Raw genomic sequence first — 20,592 nt, 5'->3', positions numbered from 1 at the left:
GAATATTAAACAATTTCTCACTGGAAAACGTTGCTAGTACCTTATTTTCACGGGTTGAAAGTTTGGTCAAGGAAAAGGAAAAAAAGAATATTAAACAATTTCTCACTGGAAAACGTTGCTAGTACCTTATTTTCACGGGTTGAAAGTTTGGTCAAGGAAAAGGAAAAAAAGAATATTAAACAATTTCTCACTGGAAAACGTTGCTAGTACCTTATTTTCACGGGTTGAAAGTTTGGTCAAGGAAAAGGAAAAAAAGAATATTAAACAATTTCTCACTGGAAAACGTTGCTAGTACCTTATTTTCACGGGTTGAAAGTTTGGTCAAGGAAAAAAAAAAAAGAATATATTAAACAATTTCTCACTGGAAATGGTTGCTAGTACCTTATTTTCACGGGTTGAAAGTTTGGTCAAGGAAAAGGAAAAAAGAATATTAAACAATTTCTCACTGGAAAACATTGCTAGTACCTTATTTTCACGGGTTGAAAGTTTGGTCAAGGAAACTGAAAAAAGAATATTAAACAATTTCTCACTGGAACACGTTGCTAGTACCTTATTTTCACGGGTTGAAAGTTTGGTCAAGGAAAAGGAAAAAAGAATATTAAACAATTTCTCACTGGAACACGTTGCTAGTACCTTATTTTCACGGGTTGAAAGTTTGGTCAAGGAAAAGGAAAAAAGAATATTAAACAATTTCTCACTGGAAAACATTGCTAGTACCTTATTTTCACGGGTTGAAAGTTTGGTCAAGGAAAAGGAAAAAAGAATATTAAACAATTTCTCATTGGAAAACGTTGCTAGTACCTTATTTTCACGGGTTGAAAGTTTGGTCAAGGAAAAGGAAAAAGGAATATCTAACAATTTGTCACTGGAAAACATTGCTAGTACCTTATTTTCACGGGTTGAAAGTTTGGTCAAGGAAAAGGAAAAAGGAATATTTAACAATTTCTCACTGGAAAACGTTGCTGGTACCTTATTTTTACGGGTTGAAAGCCCTAATCCATGGTTATCTTACCGGTATAATCTTAGTAAATTCAAGATTTTTTCCAAACGTTACATAATTCAGATGTATTTACAATCTGGGTCTGATTAAGTTGCACTTTTACAAGAAACTTGTAATTCTTCGTTGTTTCGGGAAATGTCACCTCATTTTAATCGTAAGAGGTCGGACGTAGCTTAATGGATAACGTGCTCAGTCTGCAAAACTGAAGGTTCATGATTCACAACCTTTGCCACAAAAACACTGTCCACAGTTTGTGACTATGAGTAAGATTTAAAAGTGATGGTCAAATCCCATTACCTGGTCAGGCGAGAGTAGTCCAATCACTTATGGGCGGGTGGGTGTTATTGACTAGTCAATTTCCCTCCAATTGACAACAAAAATTATAAACGGGTTATGCGCAGCTAGCCTTTTTTTTTTTTGTAGCACTGCGCAGGAATTATAAAAAAACAGACTTTTATTTATAGATTCTAGTGCATAAAATTTTATTTATTTTTTAATCATGCACTTGGTTTGTAAGAATTAACCGTTCCAAAATTATTTCAAACTCTTTTATAGATAGGACTAATTCTTTTCCTCTTAGTGTTGTTAGTTACATCTATTAAAACTTTCATGCTTGATTTCCATATAATAATAATTACAAATAACACAAAAAAATGACAGAACTTGCTACACGTCACAGTCACAGGTTAAACGAGCAAATTCGAAAGACAATTCTGCTTCATGATAGAATTCGCTGGTTCTAAATTAGTTTGCTATCACACTCTCGTTTCATGTTATCAGTGGAACATTCGTCACGTTTATTTATAGTGCTGTGACATGAAACCGCTAAAATCTCTCCCCTTTTGCACATCACGAGTTTTTATGCTTAAATTTATTGTACTTGGAAAATTTAAAACGTCTGTTTCCACGAGACAAAATTTGAACCGAAAAAGAAAAACTTCTAAGTCTAAGAATAAAAGAACAAACACGTCTTGAGAGAAATATAGTAAGCATGTCTTGAAATGTTTAATGTAATTGCATACTTAATTAGCTTCTTATAAAAGAAGATATAGCAAGTTAAATATAAAAAGCAACAGAAACAGTGTTTCGTGCGATGCCCTAAATCTGACATATTGTCACGAGCATTAAGATAAATAATTGTAATAATGGTCACAGATAACGACTATCTTCAAGAGATAATGTTTGATAACGAATATAACAAAACCAACTGTTTCGGTGGTTATTTTAAGTACAACTGCTTACAGCTAGCAGTTATTTAGGGCGGTAAAACGTTGGAACATACTGTAAAGTAGTAGATCTCAAGCCTAACTGAACTTTAACCCTGAGCTGTGAGGTAAGAACATGTCTAGTGGCAGGTGAAGATTATATTCCTGTGAAGTTTGTACGCGCTTATTAATTTTGGTTGTCCTATAAAGTTTGTACACTTTTTTTTTTTAATTTTGGTGAGAAATGAGTTTCGACGTAGATTTCAGCTGAGCAGGATTTGCTCCTGTCCTCGATTGATCTCTCTTATGATTGGCTGTTGGTTTCTCGAGTCCGTCCCCACTAAGCAATGCTCATGCTATCAAAACAAGTTAGTATAGTTGCTTGCAGAGGTGAAAATGACTCTCTCTTTTCCAAAGTCAAGGCATGAGAGCACCTAAAAACGTAGATGGAAGTTTAGTCAATGTGATCCTGCCAATGAAATGTCCAGATGCCTGAAGAGATAGGAGAAGCAGAGTTCTTACGGTGTTGTTATCAATGATTTGGATGATACGACCTCACATCAACGAAGTAGGCCATAACTCGTATGTTTAACAGTCAAAGGTGAGAGTTATGCTAACTAATGTCCGCGCCAATCCCAGGTCGAAAAACTAGTCGATCAGCGCCTCGCTTCTCATTAGAAAGATGGACTATTTTCAGTTAAAGAAACATCTATAAAAAAAAAGGTCTGTGTTAGCCGTTGATTAGGAAACTCAACAAAAAAGAAAAAAACGTGTGTGGGTAGGAAACGTTAGGAAGGCCTTAGCAGGTCTTTTTCTATAAGTGGTATATATACGGTAGTAATAAGTGTTAGGGTTGCACTTTTGGAGGTGTTCACGTGCGATTATGAGTTTCTTTCACAGCCCCAACACTGAAGCTAAAGGCGATATTGTAGTTAAACAAGTTACCTCATGTACAGAAACATGTTACCTCTGTTTGTAAGTTCATCCTTAACATACAGTATTCGATCCCAGTTTCAACAATGTCCCAAGACTTTAGTAATATTTTTACTGCTTCTCATACAGCCGGTGATAGGGTGCGGACCTGGGCGTGGAAGTGCCATCAGACAGAGATCGCGCAAGCTTACCCCGTTAGTTTTTAAACAGTATGTGCCGAACGTTGCCGAGACAACTCTGACAGCTAGTGGACTGAGAGAAGGAATTATTAGACGAGACGACGAGAGATTTAAGGAATTAGTGCCGAATTATAACTTGGTTATCATATTCAAAGACGAAGAAGGAACTGCTGCTGACCGACTTATGACACAAGTAAGTCAACTGATGTCGGTACGAAACTATAGCAGTAGGAGTTTGACACTGCGAAAGATGTCGGTAATCCAACTCGTACTGACATCAGTGTACTAAATCGTTATGCCTTTAAACGATGTTCAACGAGAACTTTAATCAACTGGATAATTAATTCGTAAATAGAACAGCAACATTTACAGTATATATGCAAGTTCTGATTATATTAACTAGAACGTTTCAATCCATAGTATCGGGTGGTCATCAGGTAAGAATTGCATTGAAAACAGGCAGTTGAATGTGGAATCTCTCGATGAAGTAACTCCATTGTTTAACGAATTCATAAATAATCAGAGATGTTTGTTCACTTAACATATTTACAACGACTGCCCTTTTTGTGAATCTAACTCTCGCGTGATGATGACCCAATGGGTCAAAACGTTGTAGTTATTAAAATTAAAACTTGTGTACTGTAATAATTGTTCTTACCGTATTTTTTTAAATTAATTATTCACCAAAACTGTATTTCAGTGTCATATGTTAAGTCAAATGTCTTCAGTTATTTCTTGGTCTATATGTTTCTCGGATAATATATGACAAAATGCGCTGCTCTTTCAAACCAATATAATTATTTTGTGTTACAAGTTACAGTTTTTTACAATAGGATTTGTTTATTGAACGAGTACTACGCCGTTCCGATTATTTTAAAGTACAGAATACAATTATTATATAACTATTGTTGTAATGTAACGTTTTAATAATACAATTTTCAAAGTTAGTATCTCGAGTTAATTTCACAATAACGCAACTATCATGTTTTCTTTACGTTGTTAAACAGCAATTGTGGTTGTAGTGTTATCAGTCCTGTATTGTTGCAGGTGATGATGTAACAGATACGTATAATGAATAATACATTGCTACGCTATCATAGTAAATGCACGAGGTAAAAAGACACGATACCGTTTTAAAATGGACGTTCGTGTTATCTTTTTCTCGAGTATATTTCTCCATGATAAGTTCTGACGGAGAACCGCAGAACCCGTAAGATAGTTCTATATGACAAATGCAGTAGTATTTATAAAACTCAAACTCGGAAGACATGTTTTTTTTTAGGCAAACAGTGTTTGAACAGCAGAATGTTTCTTAACTTTTCACAACGTTCTTTCTTTGCATTAAGGATTGTTGGTGTTATTATATGTGTTAAAATTTCAACTCGTAATTGTTAGGTCTTTGATCTAAAAGCTTCGTGTCAAAATGAATACTCAATACCAGCAATACGGTTATGTCTCTATCTTTAATTGCTATTGAAACTTCAGACCAGCAACAGTACGGTTATGTCTCTATCTTAAATTGCTATTGAAACTTCAGACCAGCAACAGTACGGTTATGTCTCTATCTTTAATTGCTATTGAAACTTCAGACCAGCAACAGTACGGTTATGTCTCTATCTTTAATTGCTATTGAAACTTCAGACCAGCAACAGTACGGTTATGTCTCTATCTTAAATTGCTATTGAAACTTCAGACCAGCAACAGTACGGTTATGTCTCTATCTTTAATTGCTATTGAAACTTCAGACCAGCAACAGTACGGTTATGTCTCTATCTTTAATTGCTATTGAAACTTCAGACCAGCAACAGTACGGTTATGTCTCTATCTTTAATTGCTATTGAAACTTCAGACCAGCAACAGTACGGTTATGTCCCTATCTTTAATTGCTATTGAAACTTCAGACCAGCAACAGTACGGTTATGTCTCTATCTTTAATTGCTATTGAAACTTCAGATATGAAATTTTTCATATTGATAAATGAATGTTTTAGATGCCGTAGACATCGGACCAGTTTAAAAATGTTCACAGTTCTGATATTGTTACACGTGTTTCCTCTTTCTCAAAATTACTGAATGTTTTAGATGCCGCAGATCTCGGGCCAGTCTATGTACATATAATATGTCATATTATAGATTTATGGAAACCTCAGCTCATATTGTATAGTTTATTAAATTTAACTAAAATCTACACAAGGGCTGTCTGATGTTTGTTAACGGAATCAAACCCGAATTTCAGACTTGTAAATTCGTAGAGTTCCTCTCCTTTCACTATTGTGGAGAACTGTAATATTTAAATATTGTCGCATAACCCTTAATTATAACGTGATTATCACAAAGAAAGATATATCTTTGTTAGCTAAGTTTTTTTTCTCTTGGCTCAACTGAAACTTCACTACTTGTAACCCTAAATGTGGGACTCAATCCTCGAGACATACACAGTGAAAAACATCCATTTTGTAGTTTTATACTAAACCAAATTGGAACACTGGTATCTGGGATAAAGAATAGCGACGTCTGGAACAATTATCTAATCAAAATTTATTTTGTCATACATTTTGTATGAACCTGTGTCATGTGTAATGAACGAGCCTGGTAGTCAGGGCGCTCGACTCGTAATCTGAGGCTCGCGGGCTTGAATTCCACCCCCGGTTATGATCGCCTCTTTAGTGTTTTAATGTGTGGGTCAATCCCTACATTCATTGATAAAAGAGTACCATTAGAGTTGTCCATCTAACATATCACTTTACAAGTAGAGACGGATAAAACAGATAGGTCTCAAGCAGTTTTGCGCGAAGTTCGAAAAAAATAAACACGTTAGGCACATGAATCCAAGATGGCGCGGTTGTATGTATGTATATACATATATATATATACACGTGTGTGTTACATAAAGTATTTTCCTATGTTGTAATTTTTTATCGCTCAAAAAGGTCCGGCATGGCCAGCTGGATTAAGGCGTTCGACTCGTAATCTCAGAATCGTGGGTTTGAATCTCCGTCACACCAAAACATGCTCACCCTTTCAGCCGTGGGGGCGTTATAATGTGACGGTCAATTCTACAATTCGTTGGTAAAAGAGTAGCCCAAGAGTTGGCGGTGGGTAGTGATAGTGGGTCGGCTAGCGCAGATAGCCCTCGAGTAGCTTTGAGAAATATTCAAAAACACAAACAAAACAATCGCTCGTAAATAAATTAAGAACAAACATTTACCGCAATGCCATCATTACTTACCAAAAATAACTTAAAACTATAAGATAAAATTGTTTGTTCTATTGTACTTTATGTACTCACGCCCAAACAGCTTGTTAAGTTATTAGGTACTTCAGACGGAATAGCTTTGACTGATTCCGGCTGTGCGACGTGTAACTAGTTTATTTGTCTGATCAACTGATTTACGTCTTAAATATACTTTAGTATTTAAATAATAAAATTAAACGTTTGTTTTTTTTATTTCTACAATAGTTTCGATACTGTTTAGTTTTACATCTTTTATGCTTGAATTGCGGTCAAACTATTTTTACACAATGCACTGAGGGAAAAGTAAAGCACCATTTTACACAAAACTTATAGGAGTGATTGTTTTTAGCAGGAAGCTCACGTGTGTGGACAAAGAATCGTAAAACGTGTTTAGAATATTAATAGAGGTATTGGAGGGTAGATAACTAAAGAGGCGTAAGAGGTACAAATAAAGATTGGATTGTGTACCTTTTTTACGAATTACGAAATTACTGCACTTCATAAAACCATTTATCAGGATGTACTTAAAATGTTGGGTTGGGCTGAGTTACAAAAATGGCTGTCGCTTTTAGTCGCTTATTCTACAATACAAATAACTTCGAAAGTTGAGTTACAGCTTTATCCGAGCATCTAGTTGTCATTATCTAATGTTTCACAGCTTGTAAGACTCCCAGAGTCATTGAAAAGTGTTTTTAAAGTGGAGAACTTGAAACTTACTAAAATAATAAATTGTTCGTAATGACGAGAAACCCACTTGAAGTAAAAATGTATTCTCAAGACAACTGCTATAGGTATTAACTCTTTAATTAAAATATAGTACGAAACGTTGTTCTGTACTGAGTTTTAATTACGTTTTTAATATTCATATCAGCCTCAGGCGTATTGAGAAAACAAAAGGTTCACATTTCTTTTCCCGTTCTAATCAAACAGTGTGAGAAGTTTTTGTAATAACTTCAGAACGACAGAGAAGCACTTTAAAAGCACTTGGTAACAGGCTATCCCTAATCTCGTTAGTGCTTAGTATAAGGTGAAAAAACAACAACATAATTTTATTGTAAAGGATGTTATTGCTGCATCTTGAAGTTAGCTTTCTTACACGAATCTGTTGTTCTTTTAGATAGCTTAAGTACATGGTGAAACAAGAATTACCAGCCAATAACAGATGAAAATTAGAAGACTGTTACATATATAATACTCGATGCTTTGTACACTATACAATCGGTGTCTTCAGGGAGCCAACCTCTATATTATTTACGGAGTGAATGAGTGTAATAAATTAATACATACAGTATTAAGTTTTATTACACTAGCTACAAGGGGAAAAAAAGTCTCAAAATAAATAATAAACTATTTTGTAAATATAAATATAAATAAATATAAGATGATGTAGAGCTGATACACCAAAATACTTTTCATGTGTTCTTTCCTTACTGTACGTTCCTTAACACAAAGTCCAAAGAGGTCAGTATTATGACCAGTGATGGTTAATAATATATTTTAGCCAACTATATGGTATATTATCAATATCTGAAGTAATTCTACAAGAGCTATAAATAAACTGACAAAACAGATGTGATATTCACTATATATATTACCATTGAATTATAAAAATAAAACAGATGTTTATTTATCTACCTACTTCAGTGAAACTGTTTAAAAATAAAGGAACATGAGCTTAAAATATTACATAAATTAAGTTCAACGTAGTGATGACAACACCAACCAATAGTGAGGAAGTACGATGTAGTGATGACAACACCAACCAATAGTGACGAAGTACGATGCAGTGATGACAATACCAACCAATAGTGAGGAAGAACGGTGTAGTGATGACAATATCAACCAATAGTACCGAAGTACGATGTAGTGATGACAATACCAACCAATAGTGATGAAGTACGATGTACTGATGACAACACCAACCAATAGTGACGAAGTACGATGTAGTGATGACAACACCAACCAATAGTGACGAAGAACGATGTAGTGATGACAATACTAACCAATAGTGACGAAGTACGATGTAGTGATGACAATACCAACCAATAGTGATGAAGTACGATGTAGTGATGACAATACCAACCAACATTGACGAAGTACGACGTAGTGATGACAATACCAACCAATAGTGAGGAAGTACGATGTAGTGATGACAACACCAACCAATAGTGATGAAGTACGATGTAGTGATGACAATACCAACCAATAGTGACGAAGTACGATGTAGTGATGACAACACCAACCAATAGTGATGAAGTACGATGTAGTGATGACAACACCAACCAATAGTGATGAAGTACGATGTAGTGATGACAATACCAACCAATAGTGATGAAGTACGATGTAGTGATGACAATATCAACCAATAGTGATGAAGAACGATGTAGTGATGACAATACCAACCAATAGTGACGAAGTACGATGTAGTGATGACAACACCAACCAATAGTGACGAAGTACGATGTAGTGATGACAACACCAACCAATAGTGACGAAGAACGATGTAGTGATGACAATACTAACCAATAGTGACGAAGTACGATGTAGTGATGACAATACCAACCAATAGTGATGAAGTACGATGTAGTGATGACAACACCAACCAATAGTGATGAAGTACGATGTAGTGATGACAATACCAACCAATAGTGAGGAAGAACGGTGTAGTGATGACAATATCAACCAATAGTACCGAAGTACGATGTAGTGATGACAATACCAACCAATAGTGATGAAGTACGATGTACTGATGACAACACCAACCAATAGTGACGAAGTACGATGTAGTGATGACAACACCAACCAATAGTGACGAAGAACGATGTAGTGATGACAACACCAACCAATAGTGACGAAGAACGATGTAGTGATGACAATACTAACCAATAGTGACGAAGTACGATGTAGTGATGACAATACCAACCAATAGTGATGAAGTACGATGTAGTGATGACAATACCAACCAACATTGACGAAGTACGACGTAGTGATGACAATACCAACCAATAGTGAGGAAGTACGATGTAGTGATGACAACACCAACCAATAGTGATGAAGTACGATGTAGTGATGACAATACCAACCAATAGTGACGAAGTACGATGTAGTGATGACAACACCAACCAATAGTAATGAAGTACGATGTAGTGATGACAACACCAACCAATAGTGATGAAGTACGATGTAGTGATGACAATACCAACCAATAGTGACGAAGTGCGATGTAGTGATGACAATACCAACCAATAGTGATGAAGTACGATGTAGTGATGACAATACCAACCAATAGTGACGAAGTACGATGTATTGATGACAATACCAACCAATAGTGACGAAGTACGATGTAGTGATGACAATACCAACCAATAGTGAGGAAGTACGATGTAGTGATGACAATACCAACCAATAGTGATGAAGTACGATGTAGTGATGACAACACCAACCAATAGTGACGAAGTACGATGTAGTGATGACAACACCAACCACTAGTGACGAAGTTCAACGTAGTGATGACAACACCAACCAATAGTGATGAAGTACGATGTAGTGATGACAACACCAACCAATAGTGATGAAGTACGATGTAGTGATGACAATACCAACCAATAGTGACGAAGTACGATGTACTAATGACAACACCAACCAATAGTGACGAAGTACGATGTAGTGATGACAATACCAACCAATAGTGATGAAGTACGATGTAGTGATAACAATACCAACCAATAGTGACGAAGTACGATGTAGTGATGACAATACTAACCAATAGTGATGAAGTACGATGTAGTGATGACAACACCAACCAATAGTGATGAAGTACGATGTAGTGATGACAATACCAACCAATAGTAATGAAGTACGATGTAGTAATGACAACACCAACCAATAGTGACGAAGTACGATATAGTGATGACAATACTAACCAATAGTGATGAAGTACGATGTAGTGATGACAACACCAACCAATAGTGACGAAGTACGATGTAGTGATGACAATACCAACCAATAGTAATGAAGTACGATGTAGTGATGACAACACCAACCAATAGTGACGAAGTACGATGTAGTGATGACAACACCAACCAATAGTGACGAAGTTCAACGTAGTGATGACAACACCAACCAATAGTGATGAAGTACGATGTAGTGATGACAACACCAACCAATAGTGATGAAGTACGATGTAGTGATGACAATACCAACCAATAGTGACGAAGTACGATGTACTAATGACAACACCAACCAATAGTGACGAAGTACGATGTAGTGATGACAATACCAACCAATAGTGATGAAGTACGATGTAGTGATAACAATACCAACCAATAGTGACGAAGTACGATGTAGTGATGACAATACTAACCAATAGTGATGAAGTACGATGTAGTGATGACAACACCAACCAATAGTGATGAAGTACGATGTAGTGATGACAATACCAACCAATAGTGACGAAGTGAGATGTAGTGATGACAATATTAACCAATAGTGATGAAGTACGATGTAGTGATGACAACACCAACCAATAGTGATGAAGTACGATGTAGTGATGACAATACCAACCAATAGTGACGAAGTGAGATGTAGTGATGACAATATTAACCAATAGTGATGAAGTACGATGTAGTGATGACAATACCAACCAATAGTGATGAAGTACGATGTAGTGATGACAATACCAACCAATAGTTAGGAAGTACGATGTAGTGATAACAATACCAACCAATAGTGACGAAGTACGATGTAGTGATGACAATACTAACCAATAGTGATGAAGTACGATGTAGTGATGACAATACCAACCAATAGTGATAAAGTACGATGTAGTGATGACAATACCAACCAATAGTGATGAAGTACGATGTAGTGATGACAATACCAACCAATAGTGACGAAGTACGATGTAGTGATGACAATACCAACCAATAGTGATGAAGTACGATGTAGTGATGACAACACCAACCAATAGTGATAAATTACGATGTAGTGATGACAACACCAACCAATAGTGATGAAGTACGATGTAGTGATGACAATACCAACCAATAGTGACGAAGTACGATGTAGTGATGACAACACCAACCAATAGGGATGAAGACATAAAATCATACAAACATCACTACTACGTAGCCAACTATTTCCAATAATTTGTATTTACAAGTAAATATTGAATTCCTATTAGCTGTGTGAATTCAAGTTTGAATAAAATTATTTGAACCGAATTGTGCGACACAGTCTTGAACTCGGTACATGCTGGTTACTTACGCTGCGTATTTCATATAGTTTTGTGTACCTATCTTGTTTCTGTGATTCTTGGTATTGTTGTCCCTATATAATACTAGATAATTACCAATTTTTTTACTTGTGTTAACGATAACAAAAAAGTTCCTTAAAAATAAGAGGCATTTATATTAATTTGTTATTAATGGGTCGTGTGTTTGTCTTAGAACAAACCCACATTGGGCTATCTACTGTGTGTATACTGCTGGGAATCGAAACCTACTGGGCAGATGAATAATAAAAGGAAATATACAAAAATAGTATAGTACAGAATCATTGTATTATACGTAATGTAGGTCCTGCATGGCCAGGTGGTTAAGGCGCTTGACTGGTAAACTAAGGGTCGCTGGTTCGAATCCCCGTCACACCAGACATGCTCGCCATTTCAGCCGTAAGGGCGTTATAATGTAACTATCAATGCTACTATTCGTTAGTAAAAGAGTAGCCCAAGAATTGGCGGTAGGTGGTGATGGCTAGCTGCCTTCCCTCTAGTCTTACACTGCAAAAATAGGGACAGCTAGCGCAGATAGCTCTTGTGTAGCTTTAGGCGAATTTCAAAAACAAACAAACAAATTATACATAACGTCTCATATAGTGATATTTTGCTCACTATGAAGAAGTGGCTCATTTCTTTAAAAGAAAAAAAGCAAACTATTTTACTTGTGGTAACAATTTTAACTACTCTCCCACTATAACGTAATATTACAAATTTGTTAAGTTTATAATTGAATATCAAAATGCAAGAAAGACGGAAAGTCAGAAGACAGGCGTATATCCGTTGGTTTTTTACTTTTTGAACTGGATTCAATATTTGATGGTTCGACACCCGTTGGAACCAAAAACTCTCGCTCTGGACACTGATATATGCAGGCGAGTTATAAAAGTAACAAGCAGATCCAACTTTTCGAGAATTTGCTCAACACTAGCCTAAATTTTTCAGAAACATGTTTTCCCACATTAACTTTAACTGAAATAAACTGATAAATATATTTTATAATCTAATTATTTATTACTCATTTTTTTGGTTTCTTAAATGTTAGGCGTAAGAATCAAGAGGTTCTTGATATAAATTTCTACAAATTTTGAAAACCATTTTTTGTAGCTAGACGCTATCTTTACAATTTCTTTATTGTATAGTAACAAAGACTGTATTCCCCCGATAGTACAGCGGTAAGTCTACGGATTTACAACGCTAAAATCAGCGATTCGATTCCCCTCGATGGACTCAGCAGATAGTCCGATGTTGTTTTGGTATAAGAAAATACACACACGCAGATTACAAGTTTGGCATAAAATAAATTGCTTCAACTAAACGACTGCTAGAAATTTATAACATAATACCATCGGTTTGTTTTGAATTTCACGCAAAGCTACACGAGTGCTATCTGCGCTAGCCGCCCCTAATTTAGCAGTGTAAAACCAGAGGGTAGGCAGCTAGCCATTACCACCAACCGCTAACACTTGGGGTACTCTTTTACCAACGAATTGTGGGAGTGACCACACATTATAACATCCTTACGGCTGAAAGGGCGAGCATGTTTGGTGTGACGGAGATTCGAACCCGCGACCCTCGGATTACAAGTCGAATGCCTTAACTACCTGGCCAACCTAATACGAAGCTATTCCTAATGCTTTTGTTAGAAATATTTGAAAAAAGCCCCCCCTAGTGGCTCAGGGGTATGTCTTCGGACTTACAACGCTAAAAACCGCGTTTCGATACTCGTGGTGAACAGAGCACAGGTAGCCCATTGGGTAGCTTTGTGCTTAATTTCAAACAACAACAATATTTGAAAAAAAGATCGTTCTTCCTATAAAAGCAAGAAAATTAATAATTGGATGTGGAAAGATTTTAACTGCCTGATGGCGTTTATTTTACGTTAATTTAAAATGCTTAACAACACGAATGACTTAGTCATTCTCAAACAGTTTAGTTATTTATAATGTTCTATAGTAAGCACAATACCAAACAATAGGCTGTATATGATTTTCTCACCACGAGTATCGAGACCTGATTTTTTTATGTTATAATCCTTCAAATGTATCGCTGAACCAACAAGGAACGCTTTAGACAGAAAGGCTGTAATTGTTTCGGACTAAGCCTTTTAAAGCTAATTTATTTTCCTGTTCACATCAGTTAAATGTTGATGATAACGCACTCTGTAAAGTAATAAATATAGAATATTCAGTATTTCATGTAGTTTACGTTTGTTGTTGTTTTCGCTTCTATTATATAACTATATTTTGTTTCAAATGCATGTTATTAGATACTAGAAATGTATAGCATGCTTTACTTTTCAAGCAAGACCCGCCATGGCCAGGTGGTTAAAGCACTCGCAATATGAGAGACGCAGATTCGAACCCCCGTTACATTACACATGCTCGATCTTTCAGCTGTGGGGGCATTATAATGCGACGGTCAATCCCATTATTCGTTGGTGAAAGAGTAGCCCAAAAGATGGCGGTGGGCGGTGATGGCTAGCTGCCTTCCCTTTACTCTTACATTACTAAATTTGGGACGGCTAGTGCAAATAGGCCCCGTGTAACTTTGCGCTAAATTAACAAAAAAAAACACGCCCCCACGGCTGAAAGAGCAAGCATATTTAGTGTGACAGAGATTCGAACCTGCAATCATCAGAATACGAATCGAGAACCCTAACCACCTGGCCATACCTTCTTTCCAATTACACATATATTTTAATATACAAATAATAATACAATTTATATTAATAGCTATCATAAATAACAATGCGCACACACAAGTTCTACAAACTTACAAATAATATTGAGTCTTGTATCTGACCTGGAACTTCCTTCATCTTATTGACGATTCACGATGAGTGAATTAATTTCGAATTGATATCGATACAGTTCACTTAAGTGAGAGATAGTTAGATCTTCGCTGATGACATGTGAATTTTTTTTACATCTGAAGCTGTATACTGTCTACGTAAAAATACTAACGTATGATGTTAATCCACTGATAATAAATGGTTTGTAGTATTAGAAAACTATAAACGTTCCTAGTTGAGTATCTGAAGTTTCCAATTAATAAACGTGATCACAATTAAAGCTTTAGAGGTTTATATCATACCAACTTTAGAAAACCAGTAATATATGTATCCTGTCTTTTGGCACCTCGCATCTATTAATTTTATAAGCATAAGGCAACATTCTTGAAATACCAGCTTGCCCAACAATATTAACTTTCACTAATATTTATATACACACACAGTATATCATGATTCTTACACGCGAAAATATTTTACAACTTTAGTAAGTAGGAGGGAATTTCATAATATGAGTTGCACGTATTAACAAATATATACTTAACTAAAACAAGGATATTAAAATAAATATATAATAGCGAATGCGTCACCTACCTTCGCCAATTTTTAATTAAGATATTATATACATAAATACACATTGTGAAGAATACAATAAATAGAATGCATTATAAAATATTGAAATAATTAAACAACTTCAAACATCATGACAGTATATAACACAATTAGTTATTAACCACGTCACTACTGTTTGTTATGGTAGTACTTATTAACCACGTCACAACTGTTTGTTATGGAATTACTTATTAACCACGATACTAATGTTTGTTATGGTAGTACTTATTAAGCACGTTACTACTGTTTGTCATGGTAGTACTTATTAACCACGTTACTACTGTTTGTCATGGTAGTACTTATTAACCACGTCACTACTGTTTGTCATGGTAGTACTTATTAACCACATCACTACTGTTTGTTATGGTAGTACTTATTAACCACATCACTACTGTTTGTTATGGTAGTACTTATTAACCACTTTACTACTGTTCGTTATGGTAGTACTTATTAACCACTTTACTACTGTTTGTTATGGTAGTACTTATTAACCACGTCACTACTGTTTGTTATGGAAGTACTTATTAACCACGTTACTACTGTTCGTCATGGTAGTACTTATTAACAACGTTACTACTGTTTGTCATGGTACTACTTATTAACCACGTTACTACTGTTTGTCATGGTAATACTTATTAACTACGTCACTACTGTTTGTCATGGTAGTACTTATTAACCACGTCACTACTGTTCGTTATGGTAGTACTTATTAACCACTTTACTACTGTTCGTTATGGTAGTACTTATTAACCACGTTACTACTGTTTGTTGTGGTAGTACTTATTAACCACGTCACTACTGTTTGTCATGGTAGTGCTTATTAATCACGTTACTACTGTTTGTTATGGTTGTACTTATTAATCACGTTACTACTGTTTGTCATGGTAGTGTTTATTAACCACGTTACTACTGTTTGTCATGGTAGTGCTTATTAACCACGTTACTACTGTTTGTCATGGTAGTGCTTATTAATCACTTTACTACTGTTTGTTATGGTTGTACTAATTAACCACGTTACTACTGTTTGTCATGGTAGTACTTATTAACCACGTCACTATTGTTTGTCATGGTAGGATTTATTAACCACGTCACTACTGTTTGTCATGGTAGTACTTATTAAACACGTTACTACTGTTTGTTATGGTAGTACTTGTTAACCACGTCACTACTCTTTGTCATGGAAGGAGTTATTAACCACGTCACTACTGTTTGTCATGGTAGGAGTTATTAACCACGTCACTACTGTTTGTCATGGTAGTACTTATTAACCACGTCACTACTATTTGTTATGGTAGTACTTATTAACCACGTCACTACTGTTTCTCATGGTAGGATTTATTAACCACGTCAGTACTGTTTGTTATGGTAGTACTTATTAACCACGTCACTACTGTTTGTTATGGAAGTACTTATTAACCACGTTACTACTGTTTGTCATGGTAGTACTTATTAACCACGTTACTACTGTTTGTCATGGTAGTACTTATTAACCACGTTACTACTGTTTGTCATGGTAGTACTTATTAACCACGTCACTACTGTTTGTCATGGTAGTACTTATTAACCACATCACTACTGTTTGTTATGGTAGTACTTATTAACCACATCACTACTGTTTGTTATGGTAGTACTTATTAACCACATCACTACTGTTTGTTATGGAAGTACTTATTAACCACATCACTACTGTTTGTTATGGAAGTACTTATTAACCACATCACTACTGTTTGTTATGGAAGTACTTATTAACCACATCACTACTGTTTGTCATGGTAGTACTTATTAACCACATCACTACTGTTTGTTATGGAAGTACTTATTAACCACATCACTACTGTTTGTCATGGTAGTACTTATTAACCACATCACTACTGTTTGTTATGGAAGTACTTATTAACCACGTCACTACTGTTTGTTATGGTAGTACTTATTAACCACATCACTACTGTTTGTCATGGTGGTGCTTATTAACCACATCACTACTGTTTGTTATGGTAGTACTTATTAACCACATCACTACTGTTTGTTATGGTGGTGCTTATTAACCACATCACTACTGTTTGTTATGGTGGTACTTATTAACCACGTCACTACTGTTTGTTATGGTAGTACTTATTAACCACATCACTACTGTTTGTTATGGTAGTACTTATTAACCACGTCACTACTGTTTGTTATGGAAGTACTTATTAACCACGTCACTACTGTTTGTCATGGTGGTGCTTATTAACCACGTCACTACTGTTTGTTATGGAAGTACTTATTAACCACATCACTACTGTTTGTCATGGTGGTGCTTATTAACCACATCACTACTGTTTGTTATGGAGTACTTATTAACCACATCACTACTGTTTGTCATGATGGTGCTTATTAACCACATCACTACTGTTTGTTATGGTGGTGCTTATTAACCCCGTCACTACTGTTTGTTATGGTGGTACTTATTAACCCCGTCACTACTGTTTGTTATGGTAGTGCTTATTAACCACGTCACTACTGTTTGTTATGGTGGTGCTTATTAACCCCGTCACTACTGTTTGTTATGGTAGTGCTTATTAACCACGTCACTACTGTTTGTCGTGGTGGTACTTATTAACCACATCACTACTGTTTGTTATGGTGGTGCTTATTAACCACATCACTACTGTTTGTTATGGTGGTGCTTATTAACCACATCACTACTGTTTGTTATGGTGGTGCTTATTAACCACGTCACTACTGTTTGTTATGGTAGTACTTATTAACCACATCACTACTGTTTGTTATGATAGTGCTTATTAACCCCGTCACTACTGTTTGTTATGGTGGTGCTTATTAACCACGTCACTACTGTTTGTCGTGGTGGTGCTTATTAACCACATCACTACTGTTTGTTATGGTGGTGCTTATTAACCACATCACTACTGTTTGTTATGGTGGTACTTATTAACCACGTCACTACTGTTTGTTATGGTGGTACTTATTAACCACATCACTACTGTTTGTTATGGTAGTGCTTATTAACCACGTCACTACTGTTTGTCATGGTGGTACTTATTAACCACGTCACTACTGTTTGTTATGGTGGTACTTATTAACCACATCACTACTGTTTGTTATGGTGGTGCTTATTAACCACGTCACTACTGTTTGTCATGGTGGTGCTTATTAACCACTTTACTACTGTTTGTTATGGTAGTGCTTATTAACCACATCACTACTGTTTGTTATGGTAGTGCTTATTAACCACGTCACTACTGTTTGTCATGGTGGTGCTTATTAACCACTTTACTACTGTTTGTCATGGTAGTACTTATTAACCACGTCACTACTGTTTGTTATGGTGGTGCTTATTAACCACATCACTACTGTTTGTTATGGTGGTGCTTATTAACCACGTCACTACTGTTTGTCATGGTAGTACTTATTAACCACATCACTACTGTTTGTCATGGTGGTGCTTATTAACCACTTTACTACTGTTCGTTATGGTAGTACTTATTAACCACGTTACTACTGTTTGTTGTGGTAGTACTTATTAACCACGTCACTACTGTTTGTTATGGTAGTACTTATTAACCACATCACTACTGTTTGTTATGGTGGTGCTTATTAACCACGTCACTACTGTTTGTCATGGTGGTGCTTATTAACCACGTCACTACTGTTTGTTATGGTAGTGCTTATTAACCACATCACTACTGTTTGTTATGGTAGTACTTATTAACCACGTCACTACTGTTTGTTATGGTAGTACTTATTAACCACGTCACTACTGTTTGTTATGGAAGTACTTATTAACCACATCACTACTGTTTGTCATGGTAGGATTTATTAACCACGTCAGTACTGTTTGTTATGGTAGTACTTATTAACCACATCACTACTGTTTGTCATGGTAGGATTTATTAACCACGTCACTACTGTTTGTTATGGTAGTACTTATTAACCACGTCACAACTGTTTGTTATGGGTACTTATTAACCACGATACTAATGTTTGTTATGGTAGTACTTATTAAGCACGTTACTACTGTTTGTCATGGTAGTACTTATTAACCACGTTACTACTGTTTGTCATGGTAGTACTTATTAACCACGTCACTACTGTTTGTCATGGTAGTACTTATTAACCACATCACTACTGTTTGTTATGGTAGTACTTATTAACCACATCACTACTGTTTGTTATGGTAGTACTTATTAACCACGTCACTACTGTTTGTTATGGTAGTACTTATTAACCACGTTACTACTGTTTGTTATGGTAGTACTTATTAACCACATCACTACTGTTTGTTATGGTGGTACTTATTAACCACGTCACTACTGTTTGTTATGGTGGTGCTTATTAACCACGTCACTACTGTTTGTTATGGAGTACTTATTAACCACATCACTACTGTTTGTCATGGTAGGATTTATTAACCACGTCACTACTGTTTGTTATGGTAGTACTTATTAACCACGTCACTACTGTTCGTTATGGTAGTACTTATTAACCACGTTACTACTGTTTGTTATGGTAGTACTTATTAACCACATCACTACTGTTTGTTATGGTAGTACTTATTAACCACGTCACTACTGTTTGTTATGGTAGTACTTATTAACCACGTTACTACTGTTTGTTATGGTAGTACTTATTAACCACATCACTACTGTTTGTTATGGTGGTGCTTATTAACCACGTCACTACTGTTTGTTATGGTAGTGCTTATTAACCACATCACTACTGTTTGTTATGGTGGTGCTTATTAACCACGTCACTACTGTTTGTTATGGTGGTGCTTATTAACCACGTCACTACTGTTTGTTATGGAAGTACTTATTAACCACATCACTACTGTTTGTCATGGTAGGATTTATTAACCACGTCAGTACTGTTTGTTATGGTAGTACTTATTAACCACATCACTACTGTTTGTCATGGTAGGATTTATTAACCACGTCAGTACTGTTTGTTATGGTAGTACTTATTAACCACGTCACAACTGTTTGTTATGGAATTACTTATTAACCACGATACTAATGTTTGTTATGGTAGTACTTATTAACCACGTTACTACTGTTTGTCATGGTGGTGCTTATTAACCACGTTACTACTGTTTGTCATGGTAGTACTTATTAACCACGTCACTACTGTTTGTCATGGTAGTGCTTATTAACCACATCACTACTGTTTGTTATGGTGGTGCTTATTAACCACATCACTACTGTTTGTTATGGTAGTACTTATTAACCACGTCACTACTGTTCGTTATGGTAGTACTTATTAACCACGTCACTACTGTTTGTTATGGTAGTACTTATTAACCACTTTACTACTGTTCGTTATGGTAGTACTTATTAACCACTTTACTACTGTTTGTTATGGTAGTA

General features: G+C 35.7%; 1 protein-coding gene across 1 annotated transcript in view; it reads left to right on the top strand.

Annotated features, from left to right (window-relative positions):
- The first annotated feature begins 2,906 nt into the window (after positions 1-2,906).
- The window catches only part of LOC143239232 (sonic hedgehog protein-like), a 90,866-nt gene continuing 73,180 nt past the window's right edge, over positions 2,907-20,592 (top strand). Inside the window, exon 1 of the mRNA XM_076480139.1 lies at positions 2,907-3,510. Within this exon, the coding sequence (XP_076336254.1) occupies positions 3,154-3,510 (357 nt within the window). The 5' untranslated portion in view covers positions 2,907-3,153. The remainder of the gene's footprint in view (positions 3,511-20,592) is intronic.

The sequence above is a fragment of the Tachypleus tridentatus genome, chromosome 13, assembly GCF_004210375.1.
Source record: "Tachypleus tridentatus isolate NWPU-2018 chromosome 13, ASM421037v1, whole genome shotgun sequence".
NCBI lineage: Eukaryota > Metazoa > Arthropoda > Merostomata > Xiphosura > Limulidae > Tachypleus > Tachypleus tridentatus.
This window is presented reverse-complemented; position numbering and strand designations above follow the sequence as displayed.